At 49.6% G+C, this 17,506-nt stretch overlaps 4 protein-coding genes across 5 annotated transcripts; 2 read left to right on the top strand and 2 right to left on the bottom strand.

Annotated features, from left to right (window-relative positions):
• Positions 1-5,531: 5,531 nt before the first annotated feature.
• LMH87_007652 (uncharacterized protein) lies at positions 5,532-6,335 on the top strand (the record flags this gene model as incomplete). The annotated part of the gene is made up of 4 exons (XM_056199570.1): positions 5,532-5,655; positions 5,968-6,055; positions 6,107-6,225; positions 6,274-6,335. The coding sequence occupies 4 exons, from the start codon at positions 5,532-5,534 to the stop codon at positions 6,333-6,335; spliced, it is 393 nt and encodes a 130-aa protein (XP_056058007.1).
• An 85-nt stretch (positions 6,336-6,420) lies between these two features.
• LMH87_007651 (uncharacterized protein) lies at positions 6,421-7,394 on the bottom strand (the record flags this gene model as incomplete). The annotated part of the gene is made up of 4 exons (XM_056199569.1): positions 6,421-6,443; positions 6,703-6,709; positions 6,995-7,172; positions 7,222-7,394. The coding sequence occupies 4 exons, from the start codon at positions 7,392-7,394 to the stop codon at positions 6,421-6,423; spliced, it is 381 nt and encodes a 126-aa protein (XP_056058006.1).
• A 413-nt stretch (positions 7,395-7,807) lies between these two features.
• On the top strand, positions 7,808-8,777 carry LMH87_007650 (uncharacterized protein; the record flags this gene model as incomplete). 2 transcript variants are annotated; one of them, XM_056199568.1, is made up of 3 exons in its annotated part: positions 7,808-7,852; positions 7,914-7,949; positions 8,073-8,777. In XM_056199568.1, the coding sequence occupies 3 exons, from the start codon at positions 7,808-7,810 to the stop codon at positions 8,775-8,777; spliced, it is 786 nt and encodes a 261-aa protein (XP_056058005.1). The 2 variants fall into 2 exon arrangements, with proteins under 2 accessions (XP_056058005.1, XP_056058004.1); XM_056199567.1 differs by having other exon boundaries at positions 7,911-7,949.
• A 5,061-nt stretch (positions 8,778-13,838) lies between these two features.
• LMH87_007649 (uncharacterized protein) lies at positions 13,839-16,817 on the bottom strand (the record flags this gene model as incomplete). Its single annotated transcript, XM_056199566.1, has 5 exons — positions 13,839-13,977; positions 14,037-14,041; positions 14,439-15,624; positions 15,689-15,755; positions 15,806-16,817. The coding sequence occupies 5 exons, from the start codon at positions 16,815-16,817 to the stop codon at positions 13,839-13,841; spliced, it is 2,409 nt and encodes an 802-aa protein (XP_056058003.1).
• Positions 16,818-17,506: the final 689 nt, after the last annotated feature.

Raw genomic sequence — 17,506 nt, 5'->3', positions numbered from 1 at the left:
GGTACTTTACGGTATAAGCAAAAAGCCACCCAGGAGAAGTACTGCAGCGCAGGCAAGAACCAGGGTCTACTTCTGATAGCACTTATCTGACACTCTGATAGGAGCTTATCTGGTAACTCTTGGTTCTTTTCCTGGTGGGTTTCGTGACCTGCTTGCTCCTCCTTGACAGTCAAAGGGCTATATAGGAAGGCCCTCATTCTTGCAGCAGGTGGACTGTGCGAGCTACGTAGGGTTCTTCATTTCAACCCAGATCCTCTTCACCCTGTCGCATGCTACTTTATTAAGACAGTTGCCACCCGAAGCGACGAAACAATCGCCCCGGTGGGCAAGTCTTCAATTTCATCATTAGCATTGCACATACAGCATTGTGTCCAGCTACGTCTACCAAAGGGCGTACGATAAAACTCGGGGCGTTAACGCGACCTTGGTCATTCTTTGGGATATTCTCTTAGATGTGACGGATTTCCACTCTGTGGAGTGATGTATGCTGTTGGCACTGTGATCTGGGTAGCGTTCACGTTCTTGGCCATCTGCAACCCGACTGAAACGACGGGCGCATTACTTCTAATGGGTTAGACCATTCTTTTATCTGGTGAAGAAGTGACATTTCTTTCTTCTTCATCTGTATTACACTGAATGACTCCAGTCTTCTGCGGCCGGAAAATCAGTCGAAAAGTTACGCGCTGAGCGCACATTGTCAAGCACCTGCAACATTATTTTACGTCAACGAACACCCCTTGTGCTACCATGCCTCACACTAGCGATTCTGTGTTCAGCTGTCTGAGGGCAGCATTAATCTAGTGAGAAAATGTCACGCAGAGCAGTTATCAGTTATTTGACAAAGAGTAAACTGAAAAGAGGCTAGGAAGTGTGGGCTGGGGGACAGATGTGTTTCGATGCTCTGCCGTTGGCCTCCAGCACGACCAAACTGGTGACGCGGTGTATCGCTTGAGATAGCAGGACAACATACCGGACCAGGGTGAGGCAGGAGCGGTCAAACCTAGAGAGGAAACTCGAAGGAACCCGGTGACAGAATGGCAAGCTATCTATTCTATTGTTTAAATTAATCGGGCACCAGCAAACAGTCTGGTGCACCCCGTCCTGGTGTTGCAGCAGTACCCGAGAGCAGGCGAGGGGGTCGAGTACGCGCAGTGGTTCTCGGAAAAGGCGTGGAGCGCAGATCTGATGGTTGTGGAGCGTCGGCTCGGAGCCGCTTTTCAACAACCGTGGCGCGAGGGATGAATCAGTCAGCTCAAAAGCTGCGCAGTGGCACGATCTATGGTGAGGTATGCCGGAAGTCGAAGGGAATTCGGCGCTACGCAGCTGCGAGGCTATGCGAGGCCATCGACAAACCGGTGCAACAGTGGGTCAGGCGGCGACAAATTGGGGATGATAGTGTCGGCTGGGTCGAACGAGGAGGCGAAGAGCTGCTAGCTAGTAGTGAAAACGTAAACCTATTTGTAAAATCGAGCCAGCTGAGCCAGTAAAGCGATTGGTATAGCGAGCTACGAGATAGATCGAAAGTAGCAGGTTAGAAGGCGCCAATGAGCAACAGTTAGTCTAGCAACGCCCCAGCCGGCGTAGCCTTGCAACATTCCTAGATCGTGTCTGTTTTCTTTTGCGGAGTAAGTTACCCTGCACAAGAGTGGCTATTTATGTCATGCAAAGATCGTGGCCGACCACTAGTTGTGGACGGCCTATACCCTATTATCTGCTCAACAATAAAGCCTTTGTCATGACTACTGACAGAATCCTCGGACGAGCTAACAAGCTTTTAGAAAGGGCTCATATCGGATATTTGGCGGAATTGAATCATCCACCCAATACCTGATTTGGGTCCTTCCCTCAAGGCACGAGGGTAATCAACTCTAGTTTCGTCACATTTGACGAAACCCAATTCTATATCGATTCGGGAGCTCATGAGCTGGCCTGCCAGCCAACCCAGACGATTCCACAAGAGACCAATACACGGGAAGCTTCAACTCCTGATATAACTGCTGACACAGCAACTGATCTTCAACGCCTCGCTCAACAAGCCACCGCCCTGCTTGAGGAATGACACTGGAATTGAACTCTTCCAGAGCTCGAGGGGTGGAGGGCAGAGCACGGAAGCCACAGAGTCAAGAGTTGAAGACGAAGAAACACATGACGTTGAAGACCGCACGTGAAATTCCCCAGATTCTCCGCATTCCCAACCTCTCCGGCCTCCCCGGAAGATGCAGGCCTTGCAACCCCGCCGGAAACCCCGGGAGAAGGCAATGACTTCGATCCAGGCGGAACCAGCGATATGGACTCTATTAAGCAAAGTTATGATATCAATTCTGACGAAGGAATTCACTGGAAAACCTCATAGGGACTCTCTGATCCTCCTCGAGGATATCGAGATGTAATGAGACATCCTCCTTGGCTCCAGTATACGAGCGGTCCTTCTTGTCCCTCTTGGACGTGCACACCATTTCTCGAGCAGTCCGGAGCACAGGCATCAATGGCGATGAATGATTGGGTGAAAGCCGGCCCCTTACAGTAGCTGAGTGTGACAATGATGACTGCGCTGGCCAATTTTATGTATCTTCCTATAATCCCTAGATAATGTAACGCTCATATCAACTGATCGGCGGGAATTACCTTTTCATCTGTTGTCCTCGAATCTTCTGCTGCTCTGCTCGCGTCACGGGTTTCCACGCTATGCATGAGCATTCACAACGCTGGGTCCAGCTTCACCTATCTTTCTCGCGAAACCGCTTTCAACGGGCGAACCTAGCTCTTCCTAAAGTATGCGGCAGTAATTCCAACTTCGGCTACGATCCCGAAGTTGTCGCGAACGGATTTACCATGACCCACCGTCCCTGATGTACCGCATCCACTGTTGCCGTCGTCTTTGATATATCTCTATAGGGGCATCACCTTCATTATTTCTATGAAACCTGTTACTATTGCTTTTAAGCAGTAGCTTATAAATTTCCCTCGACCTATATGTCTTTTCTTGAGGATCATATATAAGTGCGCCTTGAGAAAAGTAGCCATAACGAAACGGGGCTGCTGCTAGCTCCTGAGCGGCCAGCCCAAGAGCAATATTACCGTTATAGTCTTGCTTATGCACATCTGCATTATGTTTAAGAAGGTGCTGTGTGAGCTCTAGATCTGTAAATAGGGCCGCGTGATGTAGTGCGGTGGAGCCCCCTTGGTCTGCGTGATTGATATCGCCGCCATTTGTCTGCAGCAAGTAAACCATAGCTATATCGCCGCGGTGTGCAGCGATTAATAGCGCGGTATGAGAGCAAGAACTATCGATTAAATCCACTTTTGACCCCCGCTTAAGTAGATACTCGGCTAGCATCTGATTGCCTCTGGCCGCAGCGATATGTAACGGAGTCCTGTCTCCCATGTCGATATCGCAGCCCCTCTCAAGCAATAGATGGCATATATCTAACTTCCCAGCGCCTGCAGCTATTCCTAGAGCAGTATCGCCCTCCCACCCCACTTCTTTTGCGTCTATATTAGCGCCGAGGTCCAGGAGCCATTCTACTATCTCTTTATTGCCTTTCCTAGAAGCAAGATGCAGTGGAGTGGTACCGTATGAGTCCCCACGATTGATGTCGCTGCCTCTGCTGTGCAGCAGCCGCATCGTCGCTACCGATCCAAGGTCAGTAGCAAGCCAGAAAGCTGTAGTTTTTCGGTAGCCAGCTGTCGCGTTAAGACTGGCTCCTTGTTCTAGAAGATATGCGGTGGCGTCCACACTCCCCATAATTACAGCAATATGTAGAGGCATAAACTCTTCAGCGCAGATAAATTTATCTACTCGAAGGAGCTTCTTTCGCTCGTCACCCTTTAGCTTGTATATAGCATTAATATCTGCTCCAGCGGAGAGTGCCTCCCCAATACCCTTAGTATTGTTGACTGCTGCATAATGGATCAGGGCCTTTATGGGATCTCGTCTGATAACAGAATAGCCAATTTTATTGTATATGCTGCTGCTCATTGTAGCAAAAGCTTTTAAATCTCTGACTTTCTGTATGTTGTTTCCAATCTCGTCAAGAACTTCAACTGGTAGGCAACTTGGATATTTTTGTTGTGTAGTGCTTGCTAATGCCATTCTTTCAATAGGCTTGTAGAGAAAGATAAAGATTTTATGGAAATCAGATGTATGAAATATAAGGACATAGATTGTTGGCTATAACGAACCTCCATTTTGGCGTGCCTAATTTAGGTTGATTCTAAGAGCGGCGCCGTAATAGTGTGTACCCGTGATCATTCTTACACAGAGGACCGGGTAATCTCTTCCAGAGCCACTCGATCCATTGAAGAAGAAGCGTTCTGATTATCTTTACCAAAACTGATGATCTAATGCTTTCACAGAGGGGCACTTTCCATTTGAAGTTGTAATGGATACAGAATACCATGTTTGCCTGTCGGCTTCCCAGTCATTTAGTCGCAGCAGTGGGAGTTGTTTCGCATTACTGCGTTGGCTCGGCTGGGCTCTTCGGTGGGGGGTTTTACGTGGGGACTTTTGTCCCTTCTGAGGGCTCAGAGATTATAATCGTTGCTAAATTTTGGGAAATTCAAATCTTCCATGTCCCTCTGGTCTCACACAGTAAGTACCGGCAGCAGCACTGATGAAGTAGGCACTAGGAGCACAAAAAACAGTCCCTGGCTACAGCAATAACAAGCCATCACTGCTCCAGACAGCCTTTAGATTTACCTAACAAAAGGTGAAGACTATATTGAGTAGAGCCTAAATAATCTATTTCTATTCTTAAAATATCTTATTTCGTAGCAGAGAGCTAGAAATACCTTCACAGCCTCAGTATTGTGTGTAACAATGATCTGCGTGAGAGTACTTGGTAAAGCATTGAGTAACTAGTAAGCGACAACTACCAGTACCGGTAGGTACCTAGCTGCTAGGTCCGGTTGAGAGCGGACAAGAAGGTACTTAGCAGGTATCAGCTATTTTTGGCTGCTGCCCACTAAGTTTGTTATGTAGTTGCTCACCCGCGACACCCATTTCTGTTATCACGGGTACCTCAGATATCTCAGACCATGTGCTGGTGGTGGTTTCGATATGTGTGGAGGGTCTCGACGTGCGGGCACTGATTGACACGTGTAAATCAGCCCTAAATCCATATACGTCCTCCTGATAGACGCATCAAAATAGAGAGAATAGGTACTCGGCGCTATTGTAGCTGTCCAACTCCTTAGTTCTATATTATAGCGGGTGGGACCAACTCTATTTTGGCCTCACGAAAGTAACATATAACGGAGACCAACTCTACGGAATATTTTCATCGGCCTGCAGGATGCGCGCTGATAGTCTTTGCGTTTACATCGGCCTTGCCATTCCAACAGTGGCAGCTTGCCCGACATCTTCAGACACGCCCACAACAGTGGGACGGTGGCAGCCGCTGGAAAGTCAACAGATCAGCGATCTTGAAGTCGTGTATGGAAGCAATGCACAACCTTCATTCAACTCGTGGAATAATCTCCCTGCGACTAATGATATGATCTTGCCGACGTCTATCTACGCCGTACAATATATGAACACGCTCCCTACTGCTGCTGTAGCAGCCTCTGCTTCGTGGTCTTTGGCTTCCACTGTTTCTGCTACCATTACAGCGTTCCTTAAGCTTCCGATTGCTACCAGTTCAACGGATCTGCAAAGTAATGCGGAAACCTCAAGACCAAGTTCGGGATCTAGCTCAACGCCGAGGACCCAATCGACCTCAAACCCCGAAACAAGTCCAAGCTCGGCCACAAGTCCAAGCTCGGCCACAAGTCCAAGCTCGGCCACAAGTCCGACGCAAAGTTCTCCTTCAAGTGCTCCATCGACCAACCTAGCATCATCTTCTACTTCGACTTCTGTCCCATCTTCTAGCTCCGTACAGGCCTCAACATCACCAAGCGCAACGCCAGTGACTGGTGCTGTTGGTAAAGTTTGCGAGTCCTGCTTTCTCAACGGATTTAATGAAACAGTGATTTTCTGCGACTGTTACGGGCAGAAAGTCTATGGTGACTTGGATAAATTTTTGGGAAATACAGAAGGTCAACTCGTACTCAACGGGTCGGTGCCTTCCATGAAACTCTTCCCTTTCGGTAAGCTGACAGTAAGCAGTGCGGATTATTCGAAAACGTGTCCAGCTATCATGCTGTTGGGCCAGTTCATTTTATATGCAACATGCTTGTCCGGAGGCACGAACTCGATACAAGTGACACGGGAACCAATTTATTTGGGCAAGTAGCCGCAGCGCAGCGAAATCGGTCTATGCTGACTTTCTACAGATACGTGGTACGTGGTTCACAACAATGATGGGAACTACAACATTAGCGCCAATGCAGTATGATTGTCGTTTTGTCTCACAAGTTATCATGGATGAATTATGCGGTGTTGAGCCCGCCAGCAATACGGTGCTCCTCGAACAGGTAGAGTCAAAGCCAGGCTTCGTGAAGACCTGTAATATTGTCAATCAGTAAGAAGCAGGTATTGGTTAACGTCATGTCGTTTCTTGGGTTTTTATTCAGCAAGAGGGAGCTTGTCAAACATCTCGAATAGCAAAGAAAGATGTATTACAGATGTATTTAGCAGGTACTTGTGATGGTATGTCGATAGTAATAGATCATATTAGAGGCATTACCAGCATATTCGACTGTCACCCGAAGGATAATACCACAGAAGAATAAGCTCCCAAAGACATACGGAACAGAGCTTACTCAGTTGCTACATCCACCGACAGAGCAAAATGGAACCGACGGTTATGCACCGGCGACAAACTTGTCTGTAATAGTATGTAATCTTCCGTAGAGGTTGGCAAATCTAGAAGGTCTTCCTCTATGGCAGCGAGGCAGCTTCTAGCTTTGGCGCAGACAGCGACAGAGCTCGAGACTCGGCCTCTGGCTCAAAGGGTGGATGGTTTGTGAAGTCCGAGTTCTTCTCATCGGCGCATGCGATGCTGACTTGGCCCTTCTGCGTCAGATACTCCTCTAGTAATCTGCTGTTACGGACATTGGCCTTGAGTAGGGCATCAGCGAGGTCACCTAATATGGGAACCAGCCCCACGACAAAATCGAGAGCAACGTTGAGAAACATCTTGAGCTTGAGCGATACGGGCAGCCCGTCCTCTATGCGGCAAGCTGTACGTACGACTAGAAGCGCAAGAATGCTGTCGGCCAAGTCGCCCGCTCTAAGCATTTGTCAGTAGGGCAAGCTAATCGGGTCGTCGGCCAACTTGCAGTGGAACTAAACCTATTACACTGCTCCACCCAAAACTAACCCGTAGGAAAGAAAACAGGCCCTTGTCCAGGCAATGCGCCCATTTCTGTACTGTAGCGAGGACATGGCGGTCAAATTCAGAAATGCCTGCAATTCCTTGCGGTTCTTCTCTGTCAAAGCGTTTCATTGTCATTTTGCACTTCGCACAGACAAAGATCGCGAGCGATGGGCTCCGTATTTATTCTACGTGCTATGTTTTTATGTCCTGGATAGCATACATGCCTTATTACGATGGTCTGACAAATGATTTGTGCCTTCTGCCATCGACATCGTTGCACTTCCTAACTTGTAACTATATGAAATCCGTTGATACGATGCGGGGTGTCTCATCAAGATTTGAGTCTCTGTAACCATGCATTGCCACCGCGCAACATCGTCTCTCTTTCCTTTTCTAATAAGTATGACATCACAGAAAGTTACAGTACTCTCTTCAATGGTATAACTAGAACTTGACGTCTCCGTCCACGCCCGAGTCATTCTCAGTGTGGGTGGTGGTAAAAGTGACAGTCACCGCCTTTGATTCTGCCAGTGGCTGCACAAAGCCACATGTGGTGCCCCGCCTACCTCAACACGCGTTTGCCCCTCGAGTGCGTGAGTTTGCCCTTCCTCATCCGCTTCGCCCTACGCATTCGCAAACCTGAGCATGAAGCAGGAAAAGGTTGCATCCGGCAGCTGCAACGATAGAATGGTTAATCGTGGAACGCTCCAGCAGATGCAGACCCCCAACTAGGGAGTTGGTGGCCTTGCTGAACTAGCTGCGACGCCCATCAATCAGTACACAGGCGACCTTCCTCAACATCTCGTTGCGAAGAACACCGACGCGAAAAGTGAAGCTGCCTCTGAGCCCACCTCTGCAACCTCCGACGACGAGAGTGGCTGCCCCGGCTGTAACGACGTCACGAACTACGGTAACCTCGAATCTGCCTGCTCTGTTACTGTCCGTGACGACGAAGAGAGCTGGGACGAGCTTGGATCTACATCGTCCGTGACGGTCCGAGGCACTGAAGAAAGCCAGTATGAATTCGAATCTGCCTCTTCTGTGACGGTTCCAGATGTGGAAGAAAGCTGGGATGAATTTGGATCTACCTCGTCCGTGACGGTCCAAGATGTTGAAGAAAGCTGGGCTGGGTTCGGATCTACCTCCTCCGTGACGGTTCTAGATGTTGAGGAAAGCTGGGGTGGGTTTGGGTCCACCTCGTCTGTCGCGAAACGTGAGGATAGGGAGAAGTACGACGAATCTGAGTTTGGCCGTTCTACCACGGTCAAAGAAGAAGAAGCTTTGGAGGTCGAGAAACTTTGCGGATGTGTTCATGTCACCATGACTGGAAACGAGAAGTCTAGCCAGACAACCCGATTATTTGCACCCTTCGACAGCGCAATTGACGAGCAGATCACAATTGCAATTGGGATCCTGCCTCACGGCTGCCTGCCACGCATTGCTCATAGCACAAGAAGCGAGATACGCAGCTACGACAGGGCGTATATCCTGCGATGGCTGTCAGAGCCAAGCTCTTAATCCATCTGCCATTTCACAGTCTGAATGAATCGGTCAGCATCGTCCGCGCAACCTCAACAAGTTGGACAAGGACGTAAGACTGCGCACCTCCGTCCTATTACTCCCTGACTAACATCCGCTAGCTTGCAGCCTTCCCTGGATATACATACCTCAAGCCGCTTAGATGAAGGATATTTTATGGATTTTTCTCGGCGGTGTAGATGATGACGGGATCAGGATAACGGGAACAGGATAACGGGAACAGGATAACGGGAACAGGATAACGGGAACAGGATAACTGTTGGTAACAGGGTGATAGTATCGCGATAGGATAAAAACAGTATTGTGTTCTTATTCGTGGTGGTGAAGGTCCACCCAAAGCTCTGTGGTGGCCTCAATAGGAGGTTTGACAAGATCAATACATTCCCAATCGTCGCAGGTGATGCTTGAATTCAAGCTGCCAATCGAGCTAGTGTAATCAACTATTGAACTTGTCAGTCAAAGAAAGCTTCGTCGTTCTTGGCCAGGTACAGCGCCCTTTCGCTCGTACATCGCCTGGAAACCAATCTCTAATACAGTCATACTAGCGCTGGAATGGATCCGAGTGGCCAGCAAGGAAATGGCAGGTGGTTTGTCTGACTAGAGAGCACCGCGCGAAGGAAGTAAAAGCTTCCCCTGAGTCAATCGTGCTACATGTAGCATACCTGAAGCAAAATAAAAACGAAATGTTCGGGACCTTAATCGATCCTTTTTTTTAAATGGTGCTGATTAAAATTCAATTGCAAAAAAGGGTGTGGATATGTCTCGTTTTTGCATCTTTGAAAGAGCTTTTTAGTGATGTGAGCCCAGCGGGGCTTCTTTTTTTTTTTTTTTTTTGGCGCCAACCAGCATGTTGACTGCCAGTAACAAAAAAGAATAGGCTGCTGCCATTAAAAGTTAACGTTTGGTTAATGGTGCAGACGGGGCCGGCCAGTCAATGAGAAATTTATTATCTCTTTTCTGTGCGCTGGCTGTTCTTGGCCGGTACGCGGCTCGGTTTATTTTCTTTCAGACAGGCTTCTAATGCTACGACTTATTTGGGTTGGGGTTTGAGGGGTTTTTTTTTCTTCATTCCCGGTTCGAAAACAGGTGCAATTTTCTGAGCGGCAAAGACGGAACCTTTGTCCATCTAACATCCAATATATCCTTTACTCTACTTATAAAAAAATACCATCGAAAACATAAAAGTACTATTTGATGTTGGCAAGGTAAATAAAAATTGTATGTAATACTTTATTATGGCTAGTAAACATCTCAAGCTAAAAAGTGGTGGTGGAAATGTTCCCTTTTAGGTTTAGACTAGTACTCTTTAAGAGGTCCGTTGTCACGCAGAGATCCATTGATCCTTCGAAGTTGAATCCGATCCCGGCACACAATCGTCGATACGCCATAACTTCTTTCGCTGCTTGCGAGAGGGCCAACAGCTCTGCCTCAGTTGACGAGGTTGTCACTGTATTTTGCTTTCCTGCTCGATAGATAACTGGCCCACCGAACATCTTGAGGATGAAGCCCTGGCTGCTCTTGCGATCGTGGTTATCGCCGTGGGCTGCATCACTCATTGCCTCCACGGCTTCAATACTTCTATCGTATCGAATACAGAGCTTTTGAGTGGTCGCGAGATAGTTGATGCAGTGTATCCCTGCCTTGATGTGCTCTGGGCTGGGATTTTGAAGGAATTGGGCCAGCTTTGAGTGACTGTGTGCCACGTCTGGCCGGGTGGTATTCGCGGGGTATTCGATCGACCCCACGATCGCTTGGTACTCTTTGATGGCTGCCTCTGAGGCTATTCCCTCATAGGGCTGAAGCTTTCCTGTTAGAAGAGGTGCTCTCACCTTCTTTGTTCCGTTGCAGAATCTTTTCGCGATCTTCTGCATATATGAATGAGCGTTGAGATAACCAGAGCTTCCCTTGAACACGGTCTCTGGTGACCTTAATCGCTAGGAACCAGCGAAGTTCTCCCATACGCTTCACATTATAAGACTTGATGATATTTGTATGCAGTTCTTCGTACTGCTGCTACTTGGATTTTGGAAATAGGACCAGTACCGTAATAACCGAAATGGGTGTCGCGGGTCTACACCTACATAACAAACCCAGTGGGGAGCGGCCACAAATAGCTTGTAGCTGCTAAGTACCTTCTTGTCTACTCTTAACAGGACCTAACGGCTAGTTATCGCCTAATTCCCAACCAACTATTTTCAGCCGATGCGTCGTTCCGCACAATGCTGAGGCTCTAAGATGCCTATAGGCGTCTCTTTATGGAGGTATGTAGTCTGGATCAGCTGCCTCAGAGCACCTTCACCATTTGTTAGGCACCTTGGCTACTCAGGCACTGTGATGCATCTCAGCCCTGGTGTACTCATATTTGGTGGGAATTACCGCCGGATCTAGTCGCAATGCTACAGGCGTTCCTAGATTTCCAGGTCGATTGTCTAAGCGTCCACACCATTAAAACCAAGTATTTTTCAGCTCGATTTCAACGATTTTTATTCTAATTTTCTACTTCCTGGACAAACCAATCGTATATTCATAGCGGTATAGGTAGGTGACGATGAATTAGCGATGGAGACGCGTAGAAATCGATAGAAACTAGCGTAGAGGCCACGGTGGCCACAACGTCGCTGGCTGGTCGGCTGCTGACTGGTTCGGTCGCGCTGCACCCTCTCAATGATGGCGCTTCCTTGCCTGTACTTGCTGTGCGAGACCAGATGAACATGGCAAATGTTAATTTTGAGAATTTTGACGATAATTATGGTTTTCGCACCCTGGATGGGACGGCTTTCAGCGTAAATACCGCCACCAAAGAGCCAACCAAGCTGACACTGCAACGCCGCCGCGGCGACTCCAACTGCGGCAACTGAGTGACTGGAAAGCCGACAGGCAATTTAATAGAAATACCCCTGTCTGTATCTATTACGGCTACATTAGGAACAATTAGCCGGATGATCTGCTCCTAGCGATGTCCAGAAGAAATTTCCAAGTACAGCTTCAAGTACCATATATAGTGATACTATGAAGACCACCCACACGCTGTAGAGCAATCATTCGATAGTCCTACGATGATTACCTTTCCCGAACTAGACCCGATTACAACTGCAGACCCTGACACAGATGAGCAGTGCGGCCGAAATTCAATTGGAAGCCAGAGCAATTTTCTTCCGTCCCATGTAATCCAAGTTTCATCAATCCCGATGCCAGAGCGCTCTATAGAGGATTGTAAAATACCGATATTGATAGAAATAGCGCCAATATCGGTTATTATGCAAGAGCCATTCGGGCAAAAAAAAAGGCGTTGTGAAGCATATCCAATATCCAGAGTCTGTACACACTCGCCCGTGTCGGCGCGCCAGATTCGCACCGTCTTGTCGTCTGAGGCCGACGCCACGAGCGTCGAGTCGGGCGAGAACACCGCGGACCTGACCGAGTGTTCATGGCCCTCCAGCGTCTGCGCGCACTCGCCCGTATCGGCGCGCCAGATTCGCACCGTACCGTCATCTGAGGCCGACGCCACGAGCGTCGAGTCGAGCGAGAACACCGCAGACCTGACCGAGTGTTCATGGCCCTCCAGCGTCTGCACGCAGTCGCCCGTGTCAGTGCACCAGATTCGCACCGTTTTGTCGTCTGAGGCCGACGCCACGAGCATTGAGTCGGGCGAGAACACCGCGGACCTAACCGCGCGTGTATGGCCCTCCAGCATCTGCGTGCAGTCGCCCGTGTCAGCGCGCCAGATTCGCACCGTACTGTCGTCTGAGGCCGACGCCACGAGCGTCGAGTCGGGCGAGAACACCGCGGACCTGACCGAGTATTCATGGCCCTCCAGCGTCTGCGCGCAGTCGCCCGTGTCGGCGCGCCAGATTCGCACCGTTTTGTCGTATGAGGCCGACACCACGAGCGTCGAGTCGGGCGAGAACACTACGGACGTAACCGCGTCATCGTGGCCCTCCAGCGTCTGCGCGCAGTTGTCGGTGTCGGCGCGCCAGATTCGCACCGTCTTGTCGTCTGAGGCCGACGCCACGAGCGTCGAGTCGGGCGAGAACACCGCGGACCTAACTGAGTGTTCATGGCCCTCCAGCGTCTGCACGCACTCGCCCGTGTCAGCGCGCCAGATTCGCACCGTTTTGTCGTCTGAGGCTGACGCCACGAGCATTAAGTCGGGCGAGAACACCGCGGACCAAACCGCGTGTGTATGGCCCTCCAGCGTCTGCGCGCACTCGCCCGTGTCGGTGCGCCAGATTCGCACCGTACCGTCGTCTGAGGCCGACGCCACGAGCGCCAAGTCAGGCGAGAAGACCACAGACCTAACCGCGCGTGTATGGCCCTCCAGCGTCTGCACGCACTCGCCCGTGTCGGCGCGCCAGATTCGCACCGTTTTGTCGTAGGAGGCCGACGCCACGAGTATTGAGTCGGGCGAGAACACCGCGGATGTAACCGCGTCGTCGTGGCCTTTTAGCGTCTGCACGCACTTGCCCGTGTCGGCGCGCCAGATTCGCACCGTTTTGTCGTAGGAGGCCGACGCTACGAGCATTGAGTCGGGCGAGAACACCGCGGATATAACCGCGTTATCGTGGCCCTTTAGTGTCTGCGCACACTCGCCCGTGTTAGCGCGCCAGATTCGCACCGTTTTGTCGTATGAGGCTGACGCCACGAGCATCGAGTCGGGCGAGAAGACCACAGACCTAACTGAGTGTTTATGGCCCTCCAGCGTCTGCACGCACTCGCCCGTGTCGGCGCGCCAGATTCGCACCGTTTCGTCGTATGAGGCCGACGCCACGAGCATCGAGTCGGGCGAGAAGACCACGGACCTAACCGAGTGTTTATGGCCCTCTAGCGTCTGCACGCACTCGCCCGTGTCGGCGCGCCAGATTCGCACCGTTTTATCGAATGAGGCCGACGCCACGAGCATTGAGTTGGGCGAGAAGATCGCGGACGAGACCTGGCCTTCATGGCCCTCCAGCGTCCGCAGACAATTACTCCAGTACTCTTCTACCCGCGGTTCTAGACAAATCCATCCGCATTTATCGTTAGAGCCGTCAAACATGTTTCTTATTTTGCTCTGCTTCGGCGTAAATATGAGCAGCGACGAATATAGCTGAAGAGGGGTTGAGCTAATCGTGGACATATATGTCTGTATAAATCGAGTGGCTTCCTCAAGAAAAAGTGATATTTCTCGACTAGACTTTTCCTATAGGTCTATAAGCATGCTTTCCAATATAATAAGCTATAATAATCAGTTTTTCTCACCTTAACTTGTGATTGTAATGTTCTGAGAAAGTCTAGGCTCTGGGATGCCTTGCCAATAAGAGCTAACGCCTCTATCCAGTGAAGAAAGTGCTTTTGTAAAAAGGTATATGCGTCTGTGTCATCAGAGACAGAAATGCCCGCCTCTGCAAAGTGATACACCCAATATAGGCAGGAATATTGCACCTCGGGCGGTAAATAGCGGTCGATTATTTTGGAGCTTATATCAGATCGAGGCATACCTGGAGAGTTCATATAACAGAGGTCCTTCTTGAGACACTGTAATATACGTAGACAGTGGGCTGCCAGATTTGCATGAGTTTGCTTCCAATCAACTCGAAACGGCATTGCAGGTTCCTCAGGATGTAGAAGGAAGTCTCGAAATGATAGGTGTAGCAGCCTCACTGGTGCTTGGGCTGATGCAGGGATGCTAAGCACAGAGTGCAGCAGATCTAGCCTGCTGTCAATGTCGTCCTTATCCATGATGAGTAGTACCGCTAGCGAAGACGTCGACAGAGGACTTGCGAGCAGGATAATACACCCAACGACTTGGCGAAACTGTTGGATAATTTCTGCTCGTTGGCTAACCGACGCCCTAGCCGATATTTGGTTGTCCAAAACAGACTGGTATGTTGTCTCTAGTTGCGATAGCCCGTCACCCGATCGAGAAAGCACTCTTTCCAGTAGCTTCTTGGGTGTTCCAATTCTATTGTCACTGATAAAGCGGCAAAGAGTAGCAGCAACAATGAAGAGCGGAACAGCCATCTTCATAAGTCGATCAAAACTAGATTCGCTGGGCCAAGCCACTGTCAGGTGTCGTTCTAATGGTACCCGGCTATTAAAGTCTGCCCGAATGGAATAGAGCTCGTATCTCAGAAATAGGTCAATGTCATGCTCAACCACGGATTTGGGTATCTCATGTAAGATAACGCGGGAATCTTTCTTTTTAATTTTTTTGAACTGAGAACGAAAGGGTTCCTCTGGTCGGCTCGTCAGGAAAATCCTGATGCGGTCTGGGAGTTCGGTCTCAAGCCGAGAAACAAGGTAGAGAAAGCGCTCAATATCGCCTTCTTGCTCGCACTCGTCTAGTGCGTCAACGACAATAACGACAGGTCTATCTCCTATGTCGCATTTTGTCAGCGGTTCAAGTAGAAACTTCTGAAACTGCTCAGTGTAATTCTTCGATGTGATTGAATGGTCAGCATTAAGAACGGCTTCAATATGGGGAGCAGTTGATGGCTTCTTCATAATTAGATCAGCCGCAATAGTCATGAAGAACTTAGACAGGCTGCCTCGATCAGTCTCTCCCTTCTTAAAGAAGAACGAGGCACCAAGTTGACCATTATCAGCCAACGACCTGGCCACAGTGCGAGAGATTGTTGACTTCCCCGTTCCCGCCATTCCATTCAACCAAAAGATTGGCTCTGCATGTAAGTCTTTCGCCCATTCCGAGACCTGTTGGAGCAGTTCAACTCGCGTATTCGGCAGGCAATGTCGATCATGTTCTTGAGCGGATGAGTCGAATGAGGCACCTTCGGCAACGCGGAGTCGGTTAAGCACAGTGGTCTGCTGTATATTAAGCACAGTATTGCTAATTTCGAAGGTATTAGGCCAAGTCAAGTAGGAAAATATTGGAGTAGCGCGCGCGGACTTACTCAAGGCTTTGAACCCCCACTTGCACTTCAGCCACCGCGGATCGCATGCTTTTTACATCTCCACTGACTACTATCCGATTAGTATGGTTTGTATATATTCGTAAAAAAGACACTAACCTGACTTTAGTATATCTACTGCTCGTGTTGTTTTTTCGAGCATCTTTGCTGGCACGTATTCCAAGAGCTCTTTTGCATACGCTGCCGCAGTAGCCGATGCATATCGACGCCATCGATCATTCTTGTGGGAATCAGCATAGTCGCAGATCCCCCGAATTACTAAGCACGGAAAATGATCCATCAAGCCGGCAGCCTCCATTTCAACACAGAGGCATTCGCTTCCAGTGGACTCTGCGATCTTATCCCGATTGCTAGCATCCTTAACAAGTGTGTTTCCAGAGGCTATGATACCGTAGTGGATCTCAGGGTCGGTTGTGTCTCGTTCATCGCGCTGAATTTCTTCCAATGAGTCGCATGTGTCGCAAGTAGGCCCTCCAATGTGACCATAGCTAGACGCGAATAGCCGATCATTCTCGAAGCCCTGATGAGCATATCCTGGCTCTTTCTTCTTTGGCTTCCTCATCTGTGGCATTTTGGTCAACATCTCTTCGAGAAGATCTGAGATCTTTGGCGGAGCTATCTCATGCTCCGCCTGCAGGGCAGCCAGTGCGTTCAGTAGAACCTTGGGCGGCTTGTTCAGCATGCCCTTGGGCTCCCACTTTCCATTGAGTCTTGCTTTTCCTAGGTCATATTGAATAACGCCACCGGTAGTTCCCTTAGGCTGGCTAACAACCACGTCACCCAACCGAACATCCTGATCCAGATGCCGAGCGATCCCACCCCCGATCCCAACGAGTAGACCGATTTTAATCGCCGGCAGGGATGCGAGCAGGTTAGACGCTGTCGTCGCCGCAGCCGTCGTGCCATACACACCGGCAGGAAGTGATGCTATGACGATATTGTGCTTGCACATGCGGCCCCATGTGTATGAATTTGTATCGGACGGGTGTTGTTCAAAGTCTTCCGGCGGTTCGTGGCGGTCATCGAGTTGGGCTGTAGCGGCAGCACGCTCGGTGGGGAGCGCGGCAATCCACCCTATAGCGTAAGACTCTGTGCTTATCAAGGCTGTCATGCTTGAGAGCGGTCGTATTCAGCACGCGAACCGGGTCCGTTTCGAATAAAATTGTCAAACGTTCCCGGCGCCGAATCGATACGTGTTGTGTCAGAAACGTGGAATCGGACAAGTGAGGGGTAAGCTTGCCAGGCTGCATAATGCGATGCAAGGTAGCAATACCGCCCGGTCGAATGCACCAGACGAACCAGCTTTACGTCACATTGCCTTGGCTATAATATTAATACCATCTCTTCAAATATAGCATAATGTTCTTCGGTCGGTTTGCCACATAATTATTTTTTTCCTAGGTGCGACTCAAAGTGTCGCCTGGCGCGCAGTGATATTTTGGTTTCCGGCTTTTCAAGCTGCCTCGGTCCGCATGGTTGCAACTTGTGTCGAGAATCCTATCTGTAGCATCACACCAGGTCGTCCACATTCAGCAGATCACCAAGGGCAGGGTCATTAAAGCAGCTGTTTTCTGCGTCATTAGTCGAGGCACAAACGATTCACAGTCGAGCGTTGCGGCTTCCAGTAGCGTCGTTAGTGCCAGTTAACGGCGCTGCAGTGGAGTACAAGCGAGGTACTCAGCAGCCACGGCGGCCAAAAATAGCGGTCATCTTCTCCACCTTACTAATAAAACTCACTAAATGCGCCCGCGACACCCATTTCGGTTATTGCGGTAGGTCATCCATATAGAAGAAGATAAT

The sequence above is a fragment of the Akanthomyces muscarius genome (assembly GCF_028009165.1).
Source record: "Akanthomyces muscarius strain Ve6 chromosome Unknown contig_11, whole genome shotgun sequence".
Lineage (NCBI taxonomy): Eukaryota > Fungi > Ascomycota > Sordariomycetes > Hypocreales > Cordycipitaceae > Akanthomyces > Akanthomyces muscarius.
Note: the sequence above shows the minus strand (reverse complement) of the source record. Positions and strands in the feature narration are given on the sequence as shown.